Consider the following 17,012-nt stretch of genomic DNA (forward strand, 5'->3'; position numbering starts at 1 on the left):
ATTTTGCTTAGTTGACTAGAGCCTGAGTCACACAACACAGACAGTCTCAATTTTTAAAGAGCTACAGCCATTAAAAAATATGCCTTAGAGGGCTAGCCAGAAGGAGGGTCTGCTCAGTTGTTTCACCGAAGCCAATTTTCTGCCCAGACTATGCCCCTCTCCATCTTTGTTTCTAGCCGTGGGCGAAAAACACAAGTGAGTACAGTTGGCCTTCAACTTTTGCGGCTTTGACACTCACAGCTTTGATCATTTGCAAGTTTGTCTGCACATGCATCCCTTCTCTTCTCTCTCTCCTGGACTTTTCCACTTGGGGGAAATGACAATATAGCAATAGCAAGTACATTTCTATACCACTTATCAGTGAACTAGCCCTCCCTAAGCAGTTCACAGTGTGCAAGCCAATTGTCCCCAACAAACTGGGTACTCATTTTATTGACCTACGGAAGGAGTAGACCCTGGAGGATCAAACGTACAATGTTGTGGCTGCAGTAGCAGCATTTAACCACTGCTCATGAGGGAGGGGCAGCTGGGAAGAGTGTGAGCATGCCCCTCCTGCCTTCCCCCATGCTTTAGCCAGCTGGGGGAAGCCAGCTAAAGCATGGGGGGGGGGGAGGAAGAGGAACATGCACGCACAGCCTTCCCACCTTCCCCCAGTTATTTGTGGTTTTTTTCCACTCTCGTAGGGGTCTTGAGCCCCAACCCCCAAGAAAGTGGAGAGCTGACTATAGATACAGGGCCTGTCTTGAGACATTTGGTTGCCTGAGGCACCCTTGCCCAAGTCAAGGTGCTCTGTTGTGCTTGCTCAGTTGCTGTATCTGCACACATATGCACGCCCACATACCTGACTGAATTATTTATAGTAGTTGTAATTAATGTTCTACCAGTTTACCCATTTTAAAAAAATATCAAAGCTGAGACGTGCCGTGAAAGTGTGAGCAGTTATACTGGAAAACAGCCTACCAGTACTTACGGTTTTCAACCTTCTCTTTGAGTGCAACAGTCATGTGTCCTACTTGATGCAGGATAGTCCTTTGAAGACTTGTTGGAGGTCAGATCTCTGTTCAAAAACATCTTCTGTTTAAACTTTTCTGTATTGGAGTGCAAGGAAATCTCTCATTCACAGGATTACCATAAGCCAAAGTTAACATGATTGTTAATATCTCAAGAAGAACCAGGTCAAGTCTGGTTTAAAGATGAAGAAGTATAAGATCGGAAAGCAAGCTAACTCTGTGCAGTTAGCACCTGGACAGTACATTGAGCAGGCAGGTACATGGGTCACTTGGGTATAATCTTCCTCACTGTAGTGAGATGTATTGAACTACTATTTAAATAACTGTATCATGACTAAATTATTAACTCTAAATATAAGCAGGCAAATGTAAATACTGTGCATATCTATCTCCTCTTTTAGTGATTTCATGGGTGGCCACCTTATTTTAGAGAATCTTGGCTAAAGTACCAAAAACACAATCCTGTTTAACTGTCTGTATCACTAGCAACATCAGTAACAATCTGTCATCTCATCCTTGACATGATAACTTTTGAAAGTTATGCTTAGTCTTCTTTTATTGAAGGAGGCCAGCAAACATTTCTAAAGACAGAGAAAATAAAAGGGAGTCCAAAGTGGCATTTCCTGTAGGGCTTAATTAAAGGAGCCTCTGTTACACTCCTGTTGCTTTTATGGCATCTTACTATAAGAAACTTGCTTGAGGAGGGAGCAGGCTTTCCCTTTTTTGGAAGAAAATGAATGAATTGGCATTTGCACTGATGATAATCTTGCAACAACACATCCCACAGATCATGCAAACAAAAATCCAGAAGTCATTCCAGCTCCGAGCTAAAATCACATGTAGTGGGAGAACTGCTGTTTGACTTGGAGGCTTGATTCAGACAAAGGTGATGGTGTTATTTATTAATTTGTCCCAAGAAATAATCCAGATCCTTGTGTAGGGAGGGTTGTTCTTCAGAAGAATATTGTGATTATTTCCCCCCCTAAACCTGCATTTCCAGAGCTTCCTGTTTCCAGACAGGGCAGGATATTCCTCACATCCAGCCCATCTTAACACCAACTTAGCTTTTGTCACATCCTCTCCAGTTGCAGAACAAGAAGGAGTTGCATGCAGGGAAATGAACACAAATGAAAGGAAAATCCAATTGAACTCTTGTTGGCCTCTTCCTTCCCCTCTGCACCCATGCAAATATATTTTGGTGTGTCTTCAGTTTGGAACTTGAAGGATTTTATGTTTTTGCAGGCAGTAGATTCCCACAAGCAGCAATGAACTCAGTCCTTAGAGTGGTGTTCATCACATTAATTTGGACTGAATTACTTCGATCCCAGTATTCTGTAAAAGCCATTAGATTAATTTTGTTGCTTTTTATTTGTTCTCCTTCAGAATCTCCCAGTAGCTTAAATCCAGCTGCACATTCCACTTGCACCTCAATTCTTTCAGTCATATCAGTTCCTCACTTTAATGAAAGGCTCCTAGTGTTTAAGTGCCTATATGTAGTGGATTGTATTGCATGATGGGTGTTGTAGTATTAAGGATTAACATAGTAATTGGAAGTTCTTATGCAGGTGTTTCTCATATAAGATTGCATGGAAGATTAAAATACCATGAGAATATAAATAGCTCACTGTTAGTTAAAATATCATAGGAATTAGACAAATATTTAGACTTACACGGGATTTGATCTGCGTTTTGGGGATTGGGCAAAGGTTTGCCCATTTTGGCCAGATGTAAATCTTACCTTTCCCCCCACTTGCCTTTCAGTCTTTGTCCACGAAGATTTCTAAAGAGTTCTTGGCCTCTTTTCTCCCTCAAATAATATAATATAGATTGCAAACTTTTGCAGAGCTGTAGGCTTTGCAGCATCAACAGATTATGACCTTCGTTTTAAAAAATGTTCATTTGGAGCCCATAAAAGGCAAAAGAAGAGAAGGTTGCTGGGGTATAATGAAAGGACAGCAATTACTCCAAATGAATCTTTGGCTCATTTTCTGCATAATGTACTACTTTACTCAGCTCTCTTTCTGCATGTTTTTCAGAACATTCATACATAGTCAGATGATTGTTTGAGAACTTCTAATTCCTGGTAGATTCTAGAGGTTCTGGCTGAGGGCTCATTCCAATGGACAGGTAAAGCCAAATAACTATAAGGAATCTAGAAAGTTGTCTTATACCAAATCAAACCAGTGTTCCATTTAGCTCTGTTGTGTCTTCACTAATTGTCAGTGAAACTCTTCAGTTGGAAGACATGTATGATCCCACCAGTTCTACCAAGAGATGTGGTGGATTGAACCTGAAACTGCCTACATGCAAAGAACACACTCTGTCATTGAGCAACAGCTACTTCCAACACGGAAAGTGAGCAAGTAGGTTGCATTCTTAACATTCTTACCCCAGTTGATAAAATTACCAAGTTCTGCTCCTACTATCTAGTGCTACGTTGGAGAGTATTGAGTACTGTATTTTGTTAAACCAGTGTACTTGCACTTGTAACCCTTCAAGATGGAACAGTCTTAGCATGGAAAATGGGGAAACAAGCCTGGGTGTTCTCTCTCTCTCTCTCTTCCCTTTACCACCAGTATTTCCAAGACTCGTGGCTTGCAAAACAGGGTACAAACCTGGACATACTCTCTCTCTGTGTCCCTCACCTCAGCAGCTGTTTATTAGCTCTGGCTGCGAGGGAAGGCTGAGGGATAACACACACAGAGAGAGAAGCGCATGGGGTCTCAAATGAGGAGCTGTTTAAAGATCCCTGGCTACAAAGGAAGGTGGACACCTCTTTTAGGAACTTTATAAGCAGTATTAGCTCCATATATAAGTCTACCCATGCTTTTGAAGTCCATTTTGGGGCATAAATTCCTTGAGTATACAGTGTGCCCTTGCCTTATGTGGGGGATCCATTCCGGACCCCCTATATAAGACAAATAGTATGTATGCTCAAGCCCCATTGAAAATAATGGGGCTCGTGCATATCGTGCAGCACAATGTGCATGTCATTGTTATTTTCATTGATCGACTTTCAGCGTAAGTGGCGCCTGTATATGATGCAGGCGCACTGTATATGGTAAAATAAATGTAGAAACTGAGGTCTAAATAGGGTTGACAGAGAGAAAACTGGAGATGATTCCCTGTACATTTAATGATTGTTACCTCTCTGGCTTTTCTTCGCGAATGAAGATTCAGGAAGGACTCATCCCACGCTTTCTACAAGTGCGTTGATGACTAAAAAGGCCAATCTGAGATCAACAAGTCCGGTTGCAGAAAGCACAGCAGAAAGTCTCCTTGGGTGATGTTTCCAGGTTGCAGTTCCTTCTGCGTTGTGGATAGTGCATCTCCATGCCTCTCGATTCGAGGCCAGGGCGGACCATTGTTGTTGATAGATTTGGCTAAGCCTGAGATGTTGTTTCAGGGACTCCTTGTACCTCTTCTTTGGGGTGCCCCTCTTAAGTTGACCCGTGGCGAGCTCACCGTAGAATATTATTTTTGGGAGGCAATGGTCCTCCATCCTAGTAACGTGCCCTGCCCAACTCAACTGCGTTCTCAATAGCATGGCCTCAATGCTGGTGATCCCTGCTTGCTCAAGGACAGCAACATTCATTACATAGTCGGTCCAGTGTATATTTAGAATTGTGCATAAACAACGCTGATGAAAGCATTCAAGGAGTCGTAGGTGTTGGCAATAGGTAACCCATGTTTCAGAACCATAAAAGAGAACAGACAGTACAGTGGCTCTATCCACACTGATTTTTGTGCTTTGTCTCAAGTGTTTGCTACTCCAGACTCTTTTGTGTGAAGCTTTCTGAATGCACTATATGCCTTTGCTAATCTGTGATCGATCTCTTTATCAATCTTGGCATCTGAGGAGATGATGCCTCCCAGGTAGGTGAACTGCTGAACGGACTTAAGCACAGATTTGCCTACAGTGACGTGAGGATGGTAGTGTTCTTCCTGTGATTCAGGCTGATAGAGAATTTCCGTTTTCTTCAGACTGACTTCCAGTCCAAAGAGCTCTGCATCTGTAACAAAACAAGATGTTAGGCGCTGCAGAGCTGCTTCTGTATGGGCAACGAGAGCAGCATTGTCATCAAAAAGCAGCTCACGGACTAGATAGTTTAAAGTCTTAGTGCGAGCTCTCAGGCGGCTCAAGTTAAACAGGCTACCATCAGTACAGTATAAATGCCATCTTCTTCGAGATCTGCCGTAGCCCTTTGGAGCATCATGCTGAAGAAGATTGTAAATAGAGTTGGAGTGAGAACACAACCTTGTTTCACACCATTAGTTATTAGAAAGGGCTCCGAGAGAGTGTCACCATATCTGACTTGACCTTGCTGGCCTTCATGTAGCAAGATAATCATTTTGGGAAATGGGGGGGGGGGGGACATCCTAGTCATTCCAGGATCTGCCACAGACCTTTTCTACTCACAGTGTCAAAGGCTTTGGTGAGGTCAACAAGTGTTACATAGAGTCCTTTGTTCTGTTCTCTACATTTCTCTTGCAGTTGTCTAAAGGCAAATACCATATCTGTAGTGCTCCTATTAGTTCTAAAGCCACATTGGCTTTCAGGGAGAGGTTCTTCTGCAGTAGCAGGAACTAATTTGTTCAGGAGTATCCTTGCAAGGATTTTTCCAGCGATGGAGAGCAGTGTTATACCTCGATAGTTTGAGCAATTGGATTTTGCTCCTTTTTTCTTATACAGGGTGATGATGATTGCATCTTGGAGATCTGATGGCAGTTCACATTTTTCCCAGCAACTCACAAGGAGCTCCTGGAATTTAGCACATGGCCTCCATGTTTACAAGCTTCAGGTGGAATTCCATCAATCCCAGCTGCCTTACCTTTTTTCATCTGCTGTATGGCCTTAAGGATTTCTTCCAAAGTGGGAGCTATGTCCAATTCATTTTTCATCGGTTGCCGTGTCATATGTTCAGTTGCTGAGTCTTGGACTACTCAATTGGCACTAAAGAGGCTTTGGAAATGTTCAGCCCATCGGTTCAGAATGGAAGCTTTATCTGTAATTAGTGTTTGATCATCTGTACTGTATAGGGAGCTTTGGACCTGATATGTAGGTCCAAACAGTACTTTAAGAGCTTCGTAAATTCCTCTGGAATCACCCAGATCTGCACAACATTGTGTCTTTTCTGCTAAATTGATCCACCAATTGTTCTGAATGTCTCTGAGTTTTTGTTGGAGGTGACTACATGCGAGGCAAAAGGCTGCTTTTTTTACATGGCAGGATGGTTGGGCGAGGTGTACCTGGTGAGCAGTTCTCTTTTTTGCCAACAGCTCCTGGATCTCTTGGTTGTTTTCATCAAACCAGCCTTGATTTTTCTTGAGGGAGAATCCTAATCAATTCTGTCGCAGATTGCAGGATGCTATTTTTGATATGTTGCCAAAGCGCTGTAGGAGAAGAGTCTACAGGATGGTCTTCAAGTGTTGCTTGCAAATTTGCCTGGAAGTTGTCTCTTATGGCAGCTTATCGAAGATTGTTGACTTGGAGTCTCCTCTTTAGGATGCCACCCCTCTTAGGTTTAAACTTAAAATGAAGATTTAGTTTACATCTTACGAGGCGATGATCTGTTTGACATTCTGCACTGGGCATCACTCGGGTATGATGGACAATTGTTACCTAGTTGTGTGACAAATAACATCTTCTGAAATTCCCTCTTCTATACAATTTTAAAGGTACAAACATTTTATCCAGTTTTTATTCTGTGAGCCCTAACAGTTCTCCTGGTTGAGGGGAGTGTTGGACATGCTACATGTTGTGCAAACAGACCGTTTTAAGCCTCTAGTAATTTGTAGATTTACTGATTAGAAACCACTGCTGTGAAAGGCCTGAAGACATTATTTATCTTCCTGGTAGAACTATATCTTCCTCAGGTCTGCTTAGCATCCATGCAGAGCAGGGCATGTGAGGTGTTGGCACTTAATTCGTGAAATGCTCTTCTGTTAGATATTTGACATGTCACCATGAATCTTCTCTGTTAAAAACCTTTTTGTGTCAATCTTCCCTGTTTAGTCCAAGCAAATGTATGTTGCATAGATTCCCCAAAGAGCATATTTTAATTTCTATATTGTGCATACTTTGTGTTTTATTGAAGTACCTTACATTGCACTTTTTGGATATAAGAGATACATCCTCTTTTGTAATCAGTATTTGCAAATATTAGTAAAGTAAAGAAATATTTACAAATAATAGTAAAATAAATGAATACCCCCCCACCCCCCAAATCTTGGCAGAAGCTGGATTTCCCCATCCAAAGTAGCCAAATGGTACATATACATTGGAGGAAAAAAATCAAGTGCAGAATAACTTTTCATCTAATCTTGAACTGAATTCCCAATATCTGTTTTATGTAAAGTTATAATTCATCTTTAGAAAGTGTCGATAAACATTTGCTAATACTTTTATGACAAAACATATTTGCTTTTTTATTGTTCTTCCAGGATATCTTGACAACTGGAAATATAATAGCATCTTCTTTTTTTCTGGTGGTCTTCAACTTTCTTGCTTGCATAGCTTCAGCTGTACATGGTTCTGGTGTTCCTGATTTGTTTTTGTTGGGGAGTGGGGATTGCTTTTTTGTTGTTGTTTTAAATGATCTAACCTTCTCTGTCATAGTTTGGACACATTTTGGACACTGGAGTCTTTTCTCCTGTCTTACTTTTTCTCTGTGCACTTTAAAAAGTAGATGCAAGTTATGTGTGTGGGGAGGGGTGAGGAATATGCTGAAATCCCCCAGGGATACTTCTTTCCCCTTTCCTTCCTTCACTTGGAGACTTCCTGTGTACGTCAAGGCCTGTGATATCATGATCCAAAAATAGGCTCAGCTGGGAGAAAGGAGACAGGTTTTCTGTCACTGATTTCATTGGAATACGTCTCCTCAAATAAGCCGGGAATCTAAGATGTGAAACTAGAATTTGCTGAATTGGAGTGTGGGTGTGCCTTCAGCACTTGCTAATGAGATCATGGAAGAGAGCAGGAAATCTGTGCTTTGTGCCAAAGAAAATACTCTTTCCTCATTTCTTCTCCTCCTCCCTTTCCTACGACAAATGTTGAGAGGTGCACATTAATGTACTTCCAAACATTGATTTGGTCATGAGAAACATAGATGTTTCTATGAATATACAAAGCATCGTGAAGAAAGAATACCTGAATTTGGTTGTTTTCCTCTTAGCTCCCCATTTCCCACCACACGCACACATGCACACATACACACATTTTTCTTTTTGTAATCATGTTGTCTTTATAGCCAGAGCTGGAGCTATTTTAAAGCAATAATTTGTTACTTTTGCTTGTTCATTAAAAAAAACACAACAACTCTATGATACAAAAGTAAATTATTACAATACTCATGAGTGAAGGGTTGCTTTTAATTACTTTTTGAAAATGGCCTTTCAAAGTAACATTTGCAAAATTATATTACTTGTTATGCCAAAAGCAATGTAACAATGTTATCTTATCTCCCCCCCCCCCCCCCGAAAGCAATGCTGTTACTTTTAAAAATGTATCATGGCATGTCAAAGTCTGCTTAAATCTTTAGAAAATTTTATAGATCAATACTGCAAAGTTTATGTGTGTGTAGGGGACTGATTCCTTTTGCTTTTTGTATCATGTTGGTTAGATTGTAAGACTGCAGGCACGAATTATGTTGTCATCAAATTCAGAGCTTGGAATGTCACACCAGCTGGAGGAGCACTTAACTTTTTATCACTTTGTCACCAATGGGTTTTCTTAAAGTACCCCCCTCCCCATTGCTTACAACAGAAAAGAAAGTACCCTTGCCACCCTTAGTCTGGAGCAGGTGAGAGCCTATTCCTATGAGTGGCTGGGTAAATAAAGAGACCATTGATGTGCAATTTATATGCTGCCTTTACCCTGGAGAGCTCTGTTCTGGAACTTGCCATTATCGGCACTGTTCCACTACATGTGCCCACGTGTACATTTACTACATAGAGCCAGCAAGATGTAGAGGTTTGAGCATTGGATTATGACCTTAGACTCCAGGGTTTGGCTCTCTACTCAGCCATGGAAACTCACTGAGTGACCTTGGGCAAGTCACACTCTCTCAGCCTCAGAGGCAAACCTCCTCTGAATAAATTCTGTGTTAAATTTGCCTTAGGGTCACCATTAGTTAGGAACAACTTGAAGGTACAGAGTAACAAAGATGGGTAATATAACTGGGGTCTCTGACATGAAGGTGCCACCTATCTATAAAGGGGCAACCCCACTAGAGCCTGACCTCTACCAGACAGCAGTTCTGGAAGTTAAGATTGCTTTCCTGGTGCTTTAAACAAGATATATTATCAGTTGGTATAACTAACTACTGTATCAAGTAATGCTTGGAGCAATAGAATGTCATTTTTAATAGTAGTATTTGATCCATTGCCGTGGGTTTTAATGAATGGAAATTTAAATTAATATTTTAAAAAGCCTTGAGCTCATAACTTACTTCTTTTACCATTTTCTTTCTTTTAAAATTCTACCAAGAACATGAAGATGCATTCTATTGTTTTAGTGCAAAATGCTCTGAATGAACTATAGCTTATCTTTGCTGTTGTCTTTTGAGTTTCCTCTCTCTGGGTGACAGCAATCAGTTCACAGCATCTTCTCAAAATAATCTAAATTTGTTTTTAAGAATAAGTCACTATTCTGTGCAGGAAGTGTGGATTATTTTAGCACACTTGTTTTAGTATACATCTTTAATTGTGTGCATTACTGGACTTCTTTGAACCATCTATAAAGAGCTTTTCTGTGCACATAGAATTGGATGTAAAAGAGATATTTAAAGGGAAGCATATGTAGGGGGATTTGGATTTGTTTCGTTAAGACACCCAGTTGAGAAAAAAAACAACAGCATTTTCAAGTTTATGTTTCCTAACCCAATGTTGAGCTCTCCTGTGAACTGAAGATTGTTAAACTGTTAGGCTAAAACTCATCTGCATTATAGAGACCTGCTCATGAAATGAACAAAACAAAGAATGTGGGGGAGAGCAATGCAGGCATCTATCTTGTAAATAACAGGAATCACTGAAAAGTCTTAAGTCGCTCTCTCACTTGCTGGGAGACTTAGTGCTATGGTGGTGCTTCTTGTGGCCAGCCCATGTAGTATGGATGGTACCCACATAATGTATATCTGGAAAGTCTGAACAGGGCTTCATAGATGTAAGGAAGATGTGTATCTACACGTGACCTCTCAAGAACATTAAAAGATACTTAGTACTGAGTGAGACCACTTTTTCATTTAACTTGATGCCACCCACCCTTTCGGTGTCTGAAGGTGTCTGATGTGGGGGACTAGCATATCTGTGCCCAATCTGCAGAAAGCTGCTAAACTGTAGAAAGTAATGTTGCATTTTAAGACTTCCTCTTTTAGTCCACCTTTCCCCTACAATTGCTCTTTTCTCTCCTGGAAACTCACCAGGGATGATCAGCCAGTAGCTTGCAGACCAGTGCATGGATAACTACTTTGTGCAGCAGTGGTCTAATCTCCCCCCCCCTTATTTTAATAGTGGTAACCACTAAAGGGGTTCCAGTATGGTGTAGTGTTTTGAGTATGTGAGTAGAATTCTGGGGTAGCAGGGTTAAAATTCCTACCTGGCATCAAAACTGACTGGATGACCTCAGGCAGGTCACACTCCTTCAGCCTCAGAGGAAGATATGGCAAGACTTTAAATAAATCTTGATGAGAAAACCCAATGATTGGTTTTCCCCAAGTTTGTTATAAATCTGAAACAACTTGAAGGCATTTAGGCACCACCACCAGATCTCTGCTCTACAGTTCTTAAAAATCCTGGCTATTAACATGATAGCTGGGACAGATAGAAGCTGTAACCCTGAACATCTGATGAAGCCTAGTTTATACAGATTGTCACTGACCTCTCAGGATTTGGGACAGAAGTCCTTCTCTGTCCTATGTAGAGATGCCAGGGATCTTAGCATGCAAAGAATGTACTTTATCACTGAGTTCAACTATCCCCCAGTGATGCACAGATTTCCACAAATTGGTGCCCTCTAATGGGTTTCCTCACATCATTAGCTAGCACAGCTATAGTTGGGGAAGCCTGCTTTACATGCTTTTCTGGGAGAAACATTGGTGTAGCATTGACATTTATCAAAGCAATTGCACCACATAGGGCTGCCTTTTCATGAGGAAAGCTCAGCCATGGCTTTGCTCCATTATCTGAGAGATGCTCCAATAGGAAACAGTCTGGATCCTTTGACACATCATATATTTCAGATAACATGAGAATGAAGATGCAGTAGTCACAGAGAGCTGCTAAACTGTAGAAAGTAATATTGTATTTTAAGACTTCCTTTTTTAGTCCACCTTTCCTCTAGGGAACTGAGGGCAAAATAGATGGTGCTTCATTCTGGGACTCTAACATTTTTATCTTCATAAGAGCCCATGCTCAACCAGTAATGACACCTGTCATTTTTATTTCTAATTTATTACCTCATGATTAATAATAATAATAATAATAATAATAAAAACTTTATTTATATACCGCTTTTCCACAGTGATCAAAGCGGTTCACAAGGCAATCAATACAATTACACCATACATCGAATACAAAATAATTAAAACCACAAGTACATATATAATTAAACAAACATGCTCATGATTAAAAGGTATAGGTATGCTTTACTTTAAAGTTTTGCAAATTTTTACATTTAAGTCTGTTATTAAACATCATGCACTGTACATGGCAGGTGGTATATGTCTATTTTAAAACAAAGAAATCAAATTAAGAGGCAGGGTTTAACTTTGGGTCTTCCCAGTTCTAGTCCAAACCACTATACCATACCTTTGCACAAACCCAGTGCAATAGTCAAATATCTGCCCTAAATCACTGCATCCTACAGAGAAGCTTTCTTATTTGAAAGCTTATTTGAATGTTATGTTTTATTTTGAAGCAAAGAAAAATGCTGCATAAAGATAAAATGCTCCGGTCTATTTGTATTACTATAATTAGTGTTTGAATAATGAGGCGCCTCATAAATTTATTATCTTGATGAACATTGCATATCCTCCAGCTGTTCTGATTTGGCAGGGACAGTCTTGATTAATCATCTGCTTTTTCAGCTAATTTTAAAATATGCCAGTTTCTCTTTCTTTCCCCTGCTTTCTCCTTTTGTCCTCAGCTTACTTCACTTGCTGCAAACTGAGTTCAGGGTGCAAAAGTAGTTTGCAGTTATTTAACTCAGCCGGGGGGCAGGAGAGGAGAGGAGGGGGCAGAATCTGGCTTTCCCATTAGCCCCTCTTAGCTTGTGTGGTCTTCCTCATTTACAACTGTTAGTATCTTGACCACATTCACATTATTTGGCATCGTGTGTCCCAGTTTTCATCTGTGAACTGTTGGGGAGTATGACATTCTCCAGTGCTATCATGAAAGTAGGGAAAGCTGCTTTGTACAATTTGTCCAGATAGCCCTACATTGCCTACTGTGGCTGGCAGTGTCTCTCCAGGATCTTAAGCCGACATCTTTCTTAGTATGTTTTAACTGATCATTTTTAAGCCAGAGCTATCACAACATGGGATTTCCAGTATGTGAAGCCTGTGCCTTACTGCTCTGCTATAGTCCCTCCCATTCAGTTTCATGGCAACTTTAAAAGATCCATACAGTGGACCCTTGTTATATGCTGGGGTTTGATTCCAAGATCCCCCGTGTATAACAAAATCCATGTATGCTCAAGTCCCATTAACTATAATGACATAGTAAAATGGTGTCTCTTATAAAAATGGAAAATCAAGGTTTGATATTTGAAATGTATACTTTTTAAAAATATTTTTAAACCGTGGATGCTTGAATCTGTGTATAAGAAGGGCCGACTGTATTTCAGTTTTGTTTCTATATATACTGAGCAGAATCTGCTGACAACAAAACAATGGAATGGATTTTAATATTAACTTCTAGAGAGTATATATGTCAGCACTACTTCAGGTATATATACACACACATATACGGTACCATTGTTACAATTAAATCTCCTAAGATAACAGTTGTTCTGTTAAACTACTGGAAATGTACTTTAAAGAAATAGCTGTGAAAAGATGTGGTATTTCAGACTAAAATAAACAACATTATACCATATATCAGTTTTTGGGTATGAATGTTTAGACGTATAGACGAGTATATATGGTAGGTAGAATTCAAAGATATAGCCATATTTGTCCGTAGAATCAATATGTAGTGAGCTCTTGTAACAACTTTGAGACTAACTAATAGAAAGAAGTTGGCAGCATGAGTTTTCATAGACCTGTCTACATTCTCCGATGTGTTTGGTGGAGTGGAAAGCCAGGGACAGACTTATATATGCCATTACTGTGTGAGAAAGTAAATTCAAATTCAAAATCTTTTGTGTATGGAAATGAAATGCCAAGTTTAGCTTTAAGTAAGTAGGTACTTAGTGAATTCAGTGGGGCTTGCCATCAAGAAATAATAATTAAATGTGTCTTGCATCAAACCAACATTTTCTTCTTTCTGCTGCAGTTTTGATGTTCTTTAGTATTAAAAAAACCCCTTCCTTCTTTCCTTCTTTCAGGAAGAGATGGGCATCGCATGTGAATTACTTGAACCAGACTCGGACTTCCTTAAGTGCAGTGTGGGCTTTCCCTTCATGAGATCAAAGTCCAAGGTAAAGGCTTATGACTTCCCATAGCTATGACTTTCCCTGTGTGTCAAGAGAACATGTGGGTCACTGGCTACTTTACAGATACACTGTGGCTTTGGACTTTGCCCACAAAGAGGTTGTGGTCACCTCTCAACTCTTCTTATAAGGTGTTCTGCTATTGCTGATCACTCTTCTCTAAACAGAGTTCAGTGGTAGTGCTGTCACAGCACTTCATAGTCAGGGAGCCCAAATGAATTTGACTGGGTATTCAAATAGGATTTCTTTTCAGTGGACAGACATTTATTCTAAAAAGCTTCCTCGGCAGACATATAGAAATGGGCTGTCCACCATTTCTGTCCTTAGTTACTCTGCTGTATTTTCAGTGTTATCCTGGTATGCAAACTATGTAGAATTCAGTTATACACAACAGACAGCCAGTAAAAATATGTTTTGTTATTATTATCTTCTTTCCAAGTTTTTTTGTCATATTAATTTAATTAACTAGTAGGGGTTATGCTGTTTCCGTCTGGCAGTGTTTCTGAATATTTCAAAGCCACTTTGCTGCCTGAAGCAGAACAGCAAATGGCAATGGGCTCCAGCCCCCTTGTCAAAGTTCCTATTACTCAAGGTCAGTGGAGGTAAATCCCTTAAGTCTGTCTCCCTCTCCCCATCAGTAATACAATAATAGTATGTTCTAAGGTGTCCTGCCACTTGAGGTGAGGAAAAAAGCACTGCTTCTGCTTCTGCTGCCATGGCACCAGGGTCAGGGTCTCAGAGGTGTCCTGCCACCACTGCATCAGGGACCTGGCTTTGGAGGGCCCTGCCAGGAATGGGCCATCATGATGTGGCCTTCACCACTTGAAGCAGCCACCTTATCCTGTCTAATAATCATCAATTAAATGTGAAGCAGCTTCCAATAATTGTTTCACTTTGCTTAGTGATTGGATTGATCCTGATTTTCTGGGCAACCTCTGATTTATCTTTTATGACGATTGCTTTATTTTATGTGTATTTCATGACTATTGTTTTCAGTTTTGTATTATTCTTTCCTGTTCTTAGTCCTTTGAACCTGGAAGGGGAGACTCTGTTGTGGAGAGTAGATGTAATGTCTTTGTATTGTATGTCCAAAACACATTGCAGAAATAATTCAGTTTGAGGTTACTGCCCTGATGCAGTGTTAGGGAATCCTAGGAATTGTAGTTTACTGTGGCACTAGAGCTCTCTGCTAGAGAAGGCTAAATGTCTCACAAAACTACTGTTTTCAGAATTCCCTCGCATTGAGTCAGGGCAGTTAAAGTGGTCTCAAACTGGATTATTTCTACAGTGTGTTTTGGACTGTAGTAGAGAGCTGTGTGAACTTAGTTGCACAAGAAAATCAGTTCTGGGTACATTGATACTAGAGGTTGGCTCTTTTATTTTGGCATAACTTTTCTTATAAGAACAAGATGAGTGAATAAGATGAGTAAATAAGACGTCTTGTCGTTAGCAACAAAAATTAAAAACATGATATAGAATGGGGGAAAAGCTGGCTTGATAGCAGCATACGTGAAAGATATCTAGGTGTCTTAATGGTTGTAAAAATGAATATGAACTAATAGTGATACAGTATATAATGCAATTTTGAGCTGCATTGACAACAGAATGGGAGATAAGTTCTGCTCTGTTCTGTGACACTCAGATGTCATTTGTGGAATTATGTCCAGTTTGGGACATGGCATATTAAGAAAGACATTGATAAATTAAAGCTACTAGAATGATGCAGGGTTTGGAAACCAAACCCTGTGAGAAACAGTTGAAACAGCTGGATATGTTTAGTCTGGAGAAGAGAAGATTAAGGGGAGACATGATAGTGTCCTTCAAGTATGTGAAAGTCTGTCATGGAGAATATAGACCAGATACATTTTCTGTTACTTCAGAAAGAACTAGATATTGCACCGAAGAAAATCTTAGCTAAATAAAAGGGAAACTGTATTTGGCCTTGGAACAGCCTGCTTCAGGAGGTAGGAAGGTACTCTTAAGTAGGAAGCATTTAAACAGAGACTGAACAGCTACCTGTCAGTGATACTGTAGCTGCATACTACATTGGGGAACTAATACTGAGCAGGGAGTTGGACAGTAGACCTTCAAGGTCTCTTCCATCTCAATGATTCATGCCATCTCCACACATTATCAAAGCTGCTTTGTTTACTCACAGAATTCCTTATAGTCTGAAAAATCAAAACTAGGTACAAAACATTTTATTTTGCCAGGATGTCATAAAATTGAATCTATAGCTAAAATATGTTGGAATTGATCTGCATACAACTCATCAGTCCAGTCCAGCATGCCATAAAAGTGGCATTTGGTCAGCTATTGGGGGGAAGTTAATCCTCTCATTTCTTCATTGATCAGTGTAGCCTCTGATTATCAGATGAAAGGTAGTATGTGAAAGATAGCTTGTGGATTTAGTTGAAGAATTTAATGAAGAATATGAAGATCACCTAATTTATCTGTGTGATTTCCCATCCAGCTACAGATGGACCCACCTTCTTTCAGGCACTGAGGGCCTATACATACCAGTGCAGCATTTTCACACTGGACGCCTTAACTCCATCCCCATGGTGCCACTTTGGCACATGCTGGTCCACATGGCACGTGCCATCATGACACACTTCCAGCACTGCATCCACATGATGCAGCACCAAAGGGGCGTCATAAAGCCACACTGCTGCAGCTATGGCACCCCTTGGAGGGTGCAAAAAGGAGCTGCTTTTTGCGGCTCCTTTTTGCTCTCTGCAGAGGCTGGATCGGGGCCACAGCATGAGGTTGCCGCATCCCTGATCTGGCCAGTAAAGAGGCAACTGCATGCTGCCTCTTAGGGGCAGTCTGGACAGCCCATGAGTCTCTTAATAATGCCTAGTAGTGAGTTATTGTGTGTCAAGAAAATTATGTAAATTTGTAAGCATTGTAAGCATTGGAATATAGCAAGTTATACTAAATATATATATAGCAACAAAATTAAAGTAAAATATCTAATTTATTTATGAATCATATCTGTCAAGAAGCATATGTACTGTGTGCTAAATGCTACTTTCTTTTCCCTTTAGTATGAGTTCAGTGTAATCTTTGACACTAGCCATTTGTCTGGAGAAGAAGAGAGTCTCTCATTCCTTGTCACTGCTCAAAGGTAATATCACTTTTATCAGGTTTTATCACGTGCAGATCTCAGACATCTCTCTGGCCTGACATTGACAGATTTAGCTCACATTTCTTTCAATGGGGATGCTTCAATACAATTAAGCTATATTAACGAGTTTGCTTTAAGATGTTTCAGTCATATCAAGCCATTGAATGCTGGTAGAAGGTTTTTTGTTTTTGTACTGCAAGTGTGTATTTCTTGGCAGATGCTT

The 17,012-nt window shown here is 40.2% G+C and overlaps 1 protein-coding gene across 1 annotated transcript in view; it reads left to right on the plus strand.

Moving 5' to 3' along the window:
- The window catches only part of ITGA9 (integrin subunit alpha 9), a 288,073-nt gene that overhangs the window by 207,821 nt on the left and 63,240 nt on the right, over nt 1-17,012 (plus strand). The window contains exons 19-20 of the mRNA XM_042475622.1: nt 13,555-13,647; nt 16,710-16,789. Of these exons, the coding sequence (XP_042331556.1) occupies nt 13,555-13,647; nt 16,710-16,789 (173 nt within the window). The remainder of the gene's footprint in view (nt 1-13,554; nt 13,648-16,709; nt 16,790-17,012) is intronic.

Source organism: Sceloporus undulatus, chromosome 6 (assembly GCF_019175285.1).
Source record: "Sceloporus undulatus isolate JIND9_A2432 ecotype Alabama chromosome 6, SceUnd_v1.1, whole genome shotgun sequence".
Classification (NCBI taxonomy): Eukaryota; Metazoa; Chordata; class Lepidosauria; order Squamata; family Phrynosomatidae; genus Sceloporus; species Sceloporus undulatus.